Source organism: Chiroxiphia lanceolata, chromosome 16 (assembly GCF_009829145.1).
Source record: "Chiroxiphia lanceolata isolate bChiLan1 chromosome 16, bChiLan1.pri, whole genome shotgun sequence".
Lineage (NCBI taxonomy): Eukaryota > Metazoa > Chordata > Aves > Passeriformes > Pipridae > Chiroxiphia > Chiroxiphia lanceolata.
In genome coordinates, this window is record NC_045652.1 from 12,341,484 (window position 1) to 12,353,477 (window position 11,994).

General features: G+C 46.6%; 1 protein-coding gene across 2 annotated transcripts; it reads left to right on the plus strand.

The window, feature by feature from the left end:
* Positions 1 to 297: 297 nt before the first annotated feature.
* Positions 298 to 8,547, plus strand: BRAT1 (BRCA1 associated ATM activator 1). Of its 2 annotated transcripts, none has more exons than XM_032703858.1 (13): positions 298 to 555; positions 944 to 1,098; positions 1,655 to 1,802; positions 2,199 to 2,571; positions 2,662 to 2,781; positions 3,912 to 4,003; positions 4,260 to 4,378; positions 4,833 to 5,019; positions 5,152 to 5,225; positions 5,796 to 5,898; positions 6,171 to 6,269; positions 7,266 to 7,444; positions 7,647 to 8,547. In XM_032703858.1, the coding sequence occupies exons 1-13, from the start codon at positions 378 to 380 to the stop codon at positions 8,376 to 8,378; spliced, it is 2,559 nt and encodes an 852-aa protein (XP_032559749.1). In that variant the 5' UTR covers positions 298 to 377; the 3' UTR covers positions 8,379 to 8,547. The 2 variants fall into 2 exon arrangements, with proteins under 2 accessions (XP_032559749.1, XP_032559750.1); XM_032703859.1 differs by having other exon boundaries at positions 1,658 to 1,802.
* Positions 8,548 to 11,994: the final 3,447 nt, after the last annotated feature.

Here is an 11,994-nt window from a genome sequence, read left to right on the forward strand (position 1 = left end):
TCGGTCCGTGCGCAGAGCGCGAGTGACACCAAGCGGCGCCGCGGGGCGGGAACGCCGGCGGGCGGCGGGACAGCCCCTGCCAGGGCTCCGCTCCGCCAGCGCGCCGGGAGCTCCTGCGCGGGAGCAGCGGGACAACCGCGGGCAGATCGCGCCCCCATCCCGCACCCACTGCCCGCCCGCGGGGCGCGCGCGGCCCACGCCCCTCGCCGGGGATCGGCCACGCCCCCCGACCGGGCATTGGCCACGCCCCCCGACCGGGCCTCGGTCACGCCCCCTTTGCGACACTCGCGGTGCGGCCGCGCCGGGGCCGGTCCCAGTGGCGGTCCCCGTTCCTGTCCCCGTCCCAGTGCCGGTCCCTGTCCCGGTGCCCCCCGGCCATGTCCGGCCCTCAGTCCTGGTTCGTGGCCCGGGCCCGCCGCCGCTTCGCCATGACCCGCGAGTGCGCCGTCCTGCTGCCCGGCGTGTGCGCCGCCCTGGCCGACCCGCGGCAGCCCGGCCTCGACGACACTTGCCTGGAGAAGCTGCTGGACTGGTTCCGCAGCCTGACGTGGTTCGGTGAGCGCCGGGGGCCGGGCCGAGGTGGGGAGGGCGGCAGGTCAGCACCATAGGGGAGGGTCCATCACGGAACGGTTTGGGTTGGAAGGGAACTCTGGGGATCCTCCAGTCCAACCCCCTGCCGAGACAGGGCCAACCCAGAGCAGGTGACACGGGAACGCGTCCAGGTGGGATTTGCATGTCTGCAGAGAGGAAGACTCCATGACCCTCTGGAGGTGCTGTCCCCTCGGAGACACCTGAAAACGCTGTTTAGTAGCTGAGGCTACACCTGGGCTTGGACCCAAATTCCTCAGTTCTAAGAGTTGTCAGGGGTTACCTCAGCTCAGGGAATCACCTCAGTGGGAGAGGACAGTCCTGGCAGTGACCTGCTGTTCTCTGGCACCACTAGACCCGACTGTGGAGCTGGTGCAGGACAACCCGTGTCTGACAGAGCTCATCAGCTCCGTGCTGGCCCTGCCCGAGCCCAGCCCCAGCATCCTGTCCTTCACCCTGCAGTTGGCCGGGATACTCGCTGCCTCCGAAAACCGCTTCCAGCACCTGCAGGTGAGTCAGCTACCTGGGATTATGGGATAACTCTACCTCCGAGCAGTCACTGCACAACACTGAATCCCTGGATTTAAACTGTCAGTTTCCCTCTATAGTAGGTTGACAGGAAGTTTCTGATTCCCTGCAAAAACGAGGGAGCTTTATAAAGCCCTACTTTCTACACCAAAATACATTTATAGTACAAAACCTGAAAGGCTTCATTCAGGGAAGAGATGTGTACAAGTGCACAGAGCAGTCTAATGGAACTGATAAGTTCCATTCAAGTTCCATTCCATATAAGTTGATGTATACCAACTCATGATATACAGAAGTTGTCTCTACCACCTGAAAAACAAGCAGTTTTGGTGCTGAACAGCTCTGTTGCTTAGTCCCTCAGAGAGCCATACATTGAGTTTAAACCTGGCATTCTGAAGTTTTTCTATTTTCGTGGTACTTCTAGCAAGAGAATCTTTCACTACACTATCGATACTCTTGACTTGGAGGACAGAGCAGCCTCTCCCCTCCCCTTTAGCCCCTCTGCTCACCGTTTCCTCTGTGTTCTGTCTGGCCTCAGCAGGAGAAGCTGCTGGGGAGGCTCTTTGGCCAGGACGGGCCCCGGGGCCGCGCGGTGTGGGAGGACGCGTCGGTGTGCAGCGGTTGGGTCAAGGGAGTGCACAGCATGGTGCACCACCAGCCTGCCCTGCACTTCCTCTGCAGCGGGGGTGAGTACTGCCAGCTCTGCTAACCCACTCTCCAAATCCTCTGTGTCCCTTCCATTCCAGTCAGGTGTTCGCTCAGATGTCAAATTCCAGTTGCTCATATGTCAAATGAGCGAGACGAGTCTTCATTTATTTAAGAGTTAAAGTAAGCCATTTGTCAAAAGCACCAAAGTCATTGAGGATCTGAAAACAGTTTTCTTATTTTGTTTGCTTATTGTTAAGGACTGGCTGACTTAGAGTAGAGGCTACAAAATAAAGGATAAGAAACTCCACCACCACCATTTAAAGCTGTGTGGTACCTGAGTTAGAGTCACACGTGTTTGGAGTTCAACAAGGCTCCACCTCACCGTAGGAACGCTGTTGTTTTTTCCTCCAGTGACTTGTTCTGTTTTCCCACAGGAGGCATGGATGTGATCTTCGCTCTGCAAGGGGATCCCAGCCTCTTTGTGGCTTCGGCTGCCAGTCAGCTCCTGGTGCACATGCTCACCTTCTCTGTAGAGTCTGAAACATCTAAAGCTCTCAGCCCAAAGGACTGTGAGTGGCCAGCGTGTGCCCAGATGATTAAAAAGCATGTGGAGGATTCCCTTCAGGCCGGCTCTGCCTCTCACATTGAGCAGTCACTAAAGCTATTAACCAGTTTGTTTGGCAGTTGTTATGCTGCATGGACTGAAGTGCTTTGGTCAGATATAGCAAAGCAAATAGAATCCTTTCTGATGGAAGAGAGTCTTCAAGCACAGCACATGTTGGCAAACCTTTTGCTTAACGTGGCACGGTAAGGATCTGGCACCTTGGATCCCATGGTCATATATATCTGTTTTCCATTGTTTAATAGTATATAGAACTTACACTTCTTTCTTCTCAGGTCCCCTGTGTTTTGTGACACTGAAGGCAGTTTTTGGGCATTAGTAACTTCTGCTCTGGAACACTTAACCCCAGTACAAGCATGTCCTTTAGCAGTGGGACTTCTGAAGCTCTGCAAATGGTAGGACTTACTGCAATGAAATTTTTGCACTCTGCAGATGTTTCTGTACTAAGATCTCTGGTGTCTTTCCAGGAACTGTTTTTGTCCTCACTGCATTTTCTGTTACATCCTTTAATATGTGAGACTGGTTGGCAAGAGTCATGCCAGTAACTAACAGGCTTCAGACTGTACTGATAGTAAGGATAATATAGTTTCAAAGAGAGAGAGATTAAAGGAGCCAGTATGTGTATACTCTTGCATCTTACCTACAGCCAGCCAATTCCAGGAAGAAATAGCAAACTCTGGTAACTGTATTGCCAAGGTCGACTGAGATGAACACAATTTGGCTGCCTGTCAAATCCAGTAGTCTGTTCCATTTTCCCTTTCACAGAAACCCTGGCTAGTGTAAGAGCTTTCACTCTGTCCAGCAGAAGGAGGGATCTGGAGACTCTGGAGACAGTTGTAGAATAACTGAAGTTAGAAAGAACCTGTAGAAGTGATCTAGTTTAACCTCTTGCTCAGTGCAGGGTTCACTTCAAAGACAGGTCAGGTTGCCCATGAAGGGCCTTCACCCTTCAAACTTCAAATATCCCCAAGGATGAGGATTCCACAGCTTCTGTGGGCAACCTGTTCCAGTTTCACTTCACTATGAAGAGTATTTTCTGTGTACCCAGTTGGAATCTACCTTGTTGCAATCTAAGATTCACATCTTCTGCACCTCTGAGAAGTCTGCCTGCACCTGCTCCATAACTCCCCTTAGGTGGTGAAAAAGTATCAAGAAATCATCAGATGAATACAGCAAATACAGATTCTGGTTTACAGGCTAAGTAACACTCATGTTTTAAGATAGAAGGACACCATTTTGTTGACAAGAAACACTTCCCTCTCAGCCTCCTTCTTACACAGGATCCCACTCTCTATTTGCATAACTTGATAAAGCTCCTTCTAAATTCCAGAGCCATTTCTCCTCTGCTTTCAGTTAGCAGGGGAAGCTTGGAAGAAGGCTCAAATTGTGGTACTGCTTCTGTTGTTCTGTCATTGCTGGCTTGGTTAAAAGCCTGCATAAAAATCATTATCCTGTTCAGAATTTGGGGGCAGACGTTTGGGAAGGAATTGTTCTTGTTTTGGTAACTGCTGTTTCCTCCTTGAAGCCCACAAGATGTGAGGATTCAGGCACTGACTGTTCTACTTCAGCCAATGGACTGTATTTTGAGAGCAGCCTCCCAGCCTCTGGAATATGCAGGTACAGTTGTGATAGAAAAGTTAGAGGCCAGTCTGCTTGCCAGTGTTTCAAGGGTCTGGTGCAGGCAAAACTGCAGGTGAAAGAGTAGAACAAGTCAAGGACGGTAGCAGTGTTTGTGATAAAGTGCAGCATCCTACTGACAGTTGCATTTGAAGGGATATTCATACTACATCACTGAATATCTTGATTAACTTTGAAAATCACAGTCTTTTGTACTCAATAACAACTTGAGCTCTTCCCTTCTCTGGTCCTCTAGGTTTGCTGGATGAGTCTGTTAGTGATCCTGTCACTGTTGAAAGTCTTCTGTCCTCCAAGACATCTTGTGCTGGCCTCCTGTGTCAGACCTTGGCTCACCTGGAGAAGCTGCTGTCTTTGGTAACATTCAGAGAGCGGAAAAAAGCCTGGGGATCAAATTGGTCCTTGAAAGACAGCGTTAAGATTGGTTGCAAATTTTTGCAGCAGAGCTTAATAGAACATGGAGAGGAGTTGACAGTGAGGGCTTCCATAGGTTAAAGAAATCAGCAAATATTAGCAAAAACCTTTCAAATATGAAAACAGAACAATACTGAGGCTTGTAAAGAAGGACTGCACGTAAGTTCTAAATCCATCTTCACAAGCTTTGTTACCATACCTCCTGCTGCAATTATTGATGCAGTGAAAAAAAACAAAGATAATTTTTTTGTACTTCTTAACATTGTGCTACCTTAAGAACCCTCTAGAAATTGCAGATTTCACTCCTTCCTGACCAAAAACTCTCTGTACACACTTGGAATTTTTGCAGGAAACTCTTTTACTTTTCTTTTTTTTTTTTTTCTTTCTCACCCGTTAGAAACATTTAAGAGTGGATTTACCCTGTGTGTCCTTGCTGCGCTCTCTCATGGCAATATTACAATTCTGTAATGGCCTCCTGAGTCCTGCTTCCCCTCTGGGAAGCACAATAAGCCGAAACTTGATCAATTGTTTCAGGGTGCAAAAGTCAGCTCTCGATGTCCTTGCAGCACTCTCAGAGAAAAAAGGTGAGTTAATCGTCGCTTTCTCCTCCAAAACAGTTTACAATCCTGAGTCTTTCTGTATTTCAGCAGTTGAATTGGGATTGGGATGCTCCTTCTCTCAGTGTTGGTCCTTTAGTTTTGTTTTCTCGGTTTCAGGCTGTGACACTCTCATAGGAAGTCTATTTGATGTCCTTCTGGCATACCTGGAGAGTCCAAACACCAGCCCTACTGTGAGTGCAGAACTAAGGAGACATCCACATCTAATAGCTTGCCCTGGTGGGATGTAATCCTGAGAAATTGTCTGACCAGTTGGTTGTTTCTTAGCACAGTTTGTATCGGAATATGTAGGAGACTTGTCTTGGTTCTGGCTGGCTTAGGAAATAGCTAAAATTGTAATGAGAGAGTAACTGAGCAATGCACTGAGTGTCCTTGAGAAGACAGGAGCCATCACATCTAAGAGTAGCACTGACAAACTCAACCTGACATGGCCATGAAGCATTGAATTCTTTGCATAAGGGAATTTGTTTTCTTGCTTTGTCTTGTTCAAATGACTCCAATGACAACTGCAAATCAAAAGCTGGAGGTACTTCAGAATAATAAGTTGAGAACAGGCATTTTCTGCGTGTTTGTTAGAAATTATATATAAGCACCACTTATTTGTGGCTTACTTCTTTGTAAGTACTTGTTTACTCTGAGAATTGCTCTGTAAGTTTGAGGCTAAAATGAATTTCACTTCTAATGGCATAAAGGCAACACTGCCTCCTCCTGTAGTAAAATAAATCTGCTTTACATTGTTTCAGGTTCTAAAGAAAGCCTTTCAAGCTACATCCAAGTGGTTGGTGCGCTTGCAGGAACTGTCCTGCTCCAACAGGCAGTGCCAACAAACTGAGAAGATTTTGGAAGGTAATTAAACTATTTGAGACTAACAGCAGCTAGTAGCATATATGAAATCTGCTTTTGCCTACCTATCCTGCTCAAAGCACTTAGGATTGACTTGTTCACAATTATGTTAAATTCAAGTTTAGCTGCCCAAACAGTGCTTTGAAGCACTCTGGTAGAAGCACACAGCAAAAGGGATTGCATCAGATGAAGGGATGTGGAGGTTGTACAGTGATGGCTCCAGTAAGGCTTGTTACCTTTCATGTCCATTCAGGCTTCTCACTTGGCTTTTACAGATGTGTTTGTGGTGCTGCAGAAGCGTTTGTGCAGTCCTTGCTGGGAAGTAAGAGATTCTTCTCTGGAGTTCCTCACTGCCATGATTAAATGCTTGAGAGGTAGGTGCGAAGATTTAACAGTTCAGATTGAAAGAGTGCTTCTTTTAATGTTGTGAAAGTCAGTCGGGCTGGTAAAGCATCTTCTGACCCATAACTGGAGGGCTAAGAAAAGAAAGAAGTGTCAACATTTTTACTCTCAGATCATGATCAAAATCTGACAAAAATATTAATAAACTTATCCTACTTTTCTGTTGAACTCAGATTGCTGTGCCTGCCTTAATGGCAGTTTTGGTGAGTTAAACTGAAGGGTGTTGAGACACGTATGTCAAGGCAGGTGACAGTGCTTAATGGCAGATAATACTTTCCCTTTTTTCAGTTTGCTCTGCAGTGGAGCCCGGTTTCTATCAGCAGGCTGGGGGCTGGGCTTTAGAAGGCTAAAAACATAGACCTGCTTTGCATGCTCTGGATTATTTACTGGTTTTCCACTTTACTGGTAGCTCAGGCTCTGCAGCAGGTAGCACTGAGGCAATGTTAATTTTCCTGTGGTAGCTCACTGATGTCGACTGCTGTTGTCCCCAGGTCACAAAGGAAGCATTCAGCACACTCAGCTGCATTAGCAGATTACCCTGCAGCCCCTCTAAGTGCTGCTGTTACTTTTGTTTTCTCTGCCATATGCCTTGACAACAAGAAAGGAGGACTATTTTTTCTTCCTTTAAACAAAGGCATAAGTTTGATGAGGCTCAAACCACATCCCCGCTTGCCCGCGGAAAGTTTTTTCTTGCTGCTAAAACAACTGTAAATGCAATTTTCCGAGTTCCAATGTCTAGCAGAGCTTGACTGAAAGTCACCAAGCTGCTGGGAAATGGGGAGCCTGACACAGAGCATCTGTGCTCTTGTGAGCAGCTGCCCGGTCTCTGCAAAGTCTCGTCTCACTGGCAGCTGTCCCTGCAGGCAGTGGGCATCCTTGTATGACGCAAAGAGCTGTTTGCTTTGGAAACAGCTTCATGCTCAGAGAGAATAATGCCCCACTTCTTTGGCTTGCTGTCTTGTTTACAGACCAGGATGGGTTCAGGCAGTGTCTGCTGTCCTCAGAGGTGCCAAGGCTTACAGAAAATCTGCTGGAGGATCCAGAGAGCTACGTGCGGGCGAGTGCTGTGACTGCTGTGGGCCACCTGGCCTTTGTTACTTACTTTGCTCCGGAATCACCTGTAGCAGGGAATCAGTGTAACAAAGAGGTATGATAACTTCCTCTGCACAAGCAGAACTACCCATCAATGCACTGCTGTATTACTTATAACTTTTTTTCACAAGTCATTTGCAGACTCATGCAGGCAGATTTAACAACCAGCAGTGACAAGATTTTGTACTTCTGCTGTTCTTGTTTCTTTGCGTGTTTCTCCCCTCACTGTGCTTTCTCTTTTGTCTTTTTGCATCTAGAACACTGTAGCAAAGCTTCAAGAAATCTTGTCAACAGACTCTGAGGGCTTTCCTAGGAGGGCTGTGATCAGCATCTTCACCAAGTGGCTGAGAGAAGGCTGCACAGCTCAGCTGGAAGACAGAGAGCAGTTTGTCTCTAGAGTCATCCAAACTGTGGAGCATGACTTAGACTGGGAAGTCAGACTTGGTGGTTTGGAACTGGTTGAAGTTTTCTGTAGCCAGACTATTTGCCAGCTTGGCCTTTCTGAGTGCCCCTATGCTCCTGTCTCCTCTGCAGTCACCAGTTCCACCCCTCGGAACGAGCTGCTGAGGGTGTTCTGCCGAGCAAAACTGTTCGGCTTTTTGTTTCGATCATTGTGTGACTGTGACAAACCAGTGGGTCAGAGAGCCTGTGACATCCTGATTGGCCTAAGAGGGAATTTCTATCCGGTGAGTACTTTGGAGAATCCACAAGAGATTGAAGATTCACCTGCAGGACGTGGCATTGCCTGGTTACAGAGGACACTAAGACAGGGTTCTCTGGCCCAGAACTTCCCCACAGATGGTGGTAACGGGGTGGATTTTCAAGATCCAGAGAGCATGATGGTAGCTTTGGGTGCAATAGACTTACTAGAGCTACATGATGAACTAAATAAAAGTAGTGACCATGTGGAAGAAAGCCCTCAGTCCCTCTTACAGGACATCCTTGCTACTATGGGGACTATAGAGGAGAATGAAGTCGACTGTTACTGAAGACATTTCTTGCTCTGAGGGAGCAATGCTTAAGCAGTTTTCTTCTGGAGGAGAAGGGTGGTTTTGTTAGCTGTTAAATGGGTTAGAAAATCTTTAATACTGATGATTTTTTTTTTGTTAAAAAGTGTAATTTGCAATAAACAGTTGTTTCTTTTTCAAAGTAAAAACATGAGAATTGCGTTTGTTCTTTTTTTTTTAAGTTGTGTGTCTTTTAAGAAAGCACCTGACCAAGCCTCCGTAAGGAATCATTTGAAAAAAAGAAAACAGTGACTGAAAACAAGTTGTAGGCTCCTTTCAGATCAAGAGTAGCTAAAACTGATGAAGACTGGTTTTGACCTTTAGAGCAGAAGGTGGGATTTAAGGAGTAAAAAGCCTTAGCCTTACAAATTGTCTCCTGTAGACCATATACTTGTTTGATCTCAGCAGTGACAGTAACGTGCTGACTTTGGTTTTAATTGAAGCCATAAGCAAGTCCATTTTGATGGTTTTTTTCAAGTGCTTCTCCATTCCTGAAGCACTGGGATAGTTTCTTAACTTTTAAGAGAAACTGACACCTGCAGCTTTTTCATGATAAATTTGATCTATGCTTAGCTTTGGCAAACAATCAGAAAACAGCAGCTATAGTGTGAATGGCAACACTTTTCTGAGAAAAAATTGCCAATTTCATAAAAACTCAGGAAAGACTAGTTTGCAACTTACTTCAGTGTCCTGCCACGTGCTAAGAAGCTTTGTTCAACTTAGAAAAAAAAAACAAAAGCAGTACCTTTACCAGTAGATCAAACCGTGCTGTCTCCTTTTCCATCGCTGAGGTGTTACTGAGCATCCTTCACCCTCCTGCTGCCTCTGTAGGGGCAGGCACACCACACTCATTTTAGGCTAATGGAGGCTGCAGCATCTAATGCAGTGAAAGGACTTCTGCAATCTCCTCTTGCAATATTATCCCTGCAGCGATACAATGGGGTGAGATGTAGCTTGGATCTTTTGCTGGTGAGGCTGAAGATTTACTCCGTGCCTTTTGATGAAGTCAGCACAGCTTTATGTGTGACAGAGCCCTTGGGTGTTGTACCAGCAGCTGTTATTAGGAGAGGGTAGCTCTGCTTCTGATACACAATTCTACTTGAGCAGGGTCGACACCTGGCAAAGGACAGAAGAGAATAAAATTCAGGCCTTTTCCTGCCACTGTGTTCGTCTCAGAAACTGAAAGGGTTAGTGAGAGGGATGTGCTTTTAAAGAAGCATGGATTGTTTGTGGAGTTCTAGTGAAGGGATTTACAGTTCCAAAACCAGCATTCTGTGTTGACAGTAGGTCAGATATGCTCCAGGAAAGGAGACAGCAGGTTGCTGTGTAAATGGCTCCTTCCTGTTCAGCGCTCGAACTCTTGTGATTTCTGGGCTGTGCAGTTTAGGACACTCCAAGGAATTATTCAGATATCAGCAAATTGAAACAGTGAGTTGTTACAGAAGGGAAACTCACTGCTTATTACTGAGGTCTCTCAGCTCCCAGACCTATTAATTTTTCATGGGACTTATTTTTATTTTAATCAGCTGGGGTGATGGTGACATTAAGTTTATAACATTTGCCAAATTGCAGTCCAAAGTCATGTTTATACACAGGGTGCTTGTACACTAAAACCCAAATGTACAACAAACTGGGAGGGCTCCTTATCTCTAGGAGGGGTATTAATGACTCGCTTCATCTTTCATTAAAAACAGGTCTCCACCTCCAGCAATTATGTGACTCAGAGCTGACTCTGTGATTCCCTCTCTCTCTGAGCTTTGCCTTACTTTGTTTTCTCTCCTGCTCCAGTTACAGTGGAATCCTATTAACACTGAGGTGTTTGCACTGACATTCTGCACCTGATAATTGGGAGAGACAGGAAGAGTCATGAACATCTGAACAGTGTGCAGAACAAATGCCAGGGACTAGAGGGATTAAGGGGGAATAAGGCAAATTAAAAACTAACAATTCTTTCTACAGGAAATGATGGGATGGGATTTGTGAGCTTGAAATTTAGCTACCTGATTTGTGAACATGCCCCAATGTAGATCATCCATCATGCTGGGATACCCTCTCTAGGATGCTCATCTTTGCACATTTGAGGACTCATACAAGCCCCACCCCACTTGCTCACATTGCCAACTCATTTTAAACCCACTTCTTACCTACCAAGGCTTGTTTTGCACCTCCACAAGATCCTTATCCCAGCCACACAGCTTCCTACTGGGTTAAGAGTTACACCCTGTGGTATGTCTTGCCATGGGGTTGTGGTCATGGTGCCCCTCTGGGGAAGATTAGCTCCCAAGGAGACCATCCTTGGCAGACTGGTTTCCCCCAGATGCATCCTGAGCATTCGCTCCAACAAGTGCTGCTGCTACTCACCACTTCCCAGCACGACAACAGCCGTCCCTCCATAAACTGCACATCAGCTCGCTCCTGTCACACACTGAGGACTCCAGAGACGTGGAGAGGGAGCTGGGCTGCCTGACCTGCTGTTACAGGCACAGGAGAAAGTTCAAAGATGCCCTTTTCGGGATGGATTTCTGGGGAAACTGCCGCGTTCACCCCGTCAGCGCTGTAGCTGTGCTCGGTTCCTGCAGGAGGCACCACCGAGAGCTTTTCCAACACACAGAGGCACAAACACAACCGCAGCTGATTTGGCAGCGGCTGTGGCCGGACATGAGCCTCGTTTAACGCAAGAGGCAGCTAGAATCGGAACTGTCGTTTCCTTTAGATTGTGCTGTGAGAAGCAGGCAATGGCAATCCAGGTGGTATCAACGCAGAACATCACAGATCAGAAAGAAATTATATCTCTGGTGGCTGGTACTGTGAAAGGAAAAGATTACAAAGCTCATTTCAGCTCTTTGTCTGCATAGGGGCAATGTTATGTTGTCTGATCTGTACACAGGTATGAAATTCTCAGAGTTGCTTTCAACACATTTCAACAAAGCTCTGAAGAAAGGATTCATCCTTTAACTGCTCAGGCTCAGACAGACACAGGAGAGAATAAGCATCTTTGGCTCAGTCCTACACAAGCAATGGCTTTATGAAAGCTGCCAAAAGAATGGCTGCTAATTTTCTGGTTTAATACACTAGACATTTACAGTACAAAGAATATTCTTTGCCTAATTATACTAATTGCACAACTTAGAAAAAAAATGGTCCATAAATGACTAAGGCCGTTGCTTTAGCTTCGGCGTATGTGACCTGTGATTACAGATCAACCCATGCACATCTTTGCAATTTTCTTCTGTACATCTCCAATAAAATTTGCCCTACCTTTCAATGCATATTCATCAAGGCTTCTAAAACCCACTGTGCATTAGAGAGGAAACTCAGCAACCAACTTCACTGCAGAAGGTCTCAGCAATTTACAATGGAAAAATATACCAGTGGCAGCAGCTCTGTGTCATTTCCCTTCTGAGCAGTGGTTTTTGTCCTCTGCTGAGAAATAAAGCACCACTTCAACGCAGCCAGACCTCAGCCTGCGTCAGCTGTGCTGCTCCACAGACAGGACAGGTCTTGCCTTTAACCTTCGAGCCAGCACACGGAGAAATGGGATTCAAAGGAGCAGTGTGTCCGTCTGAACGAGGTGGAACAAAGCTGTAAGGAAACACAC

Bases quoted from the DNA above. Each gene is read 5' to 3' on its own strand.
- BRAT1 (XM_032703858.1), top strand. From the start codon at position 378: ATGTCCGGCCCTCAGTCCTGGTTCGTGGCCCGGGCCCGCCGCCGCTTC. The intron at 4,379-4,832 runs GTAACATTCAGA...CTCACCCGTTAG, and splicing joins TGGAGAAGCTGCTGTCTTTG to AAACATTTAAGAGTGGATTT. The intron at 6,270-7,265 runs GTAGGTGCGAAG...TCTTGTTTACAG, and splicing joins CATGATTAAATGCTTGAGAG to ACCAGGATGGGTTCAGGCAG.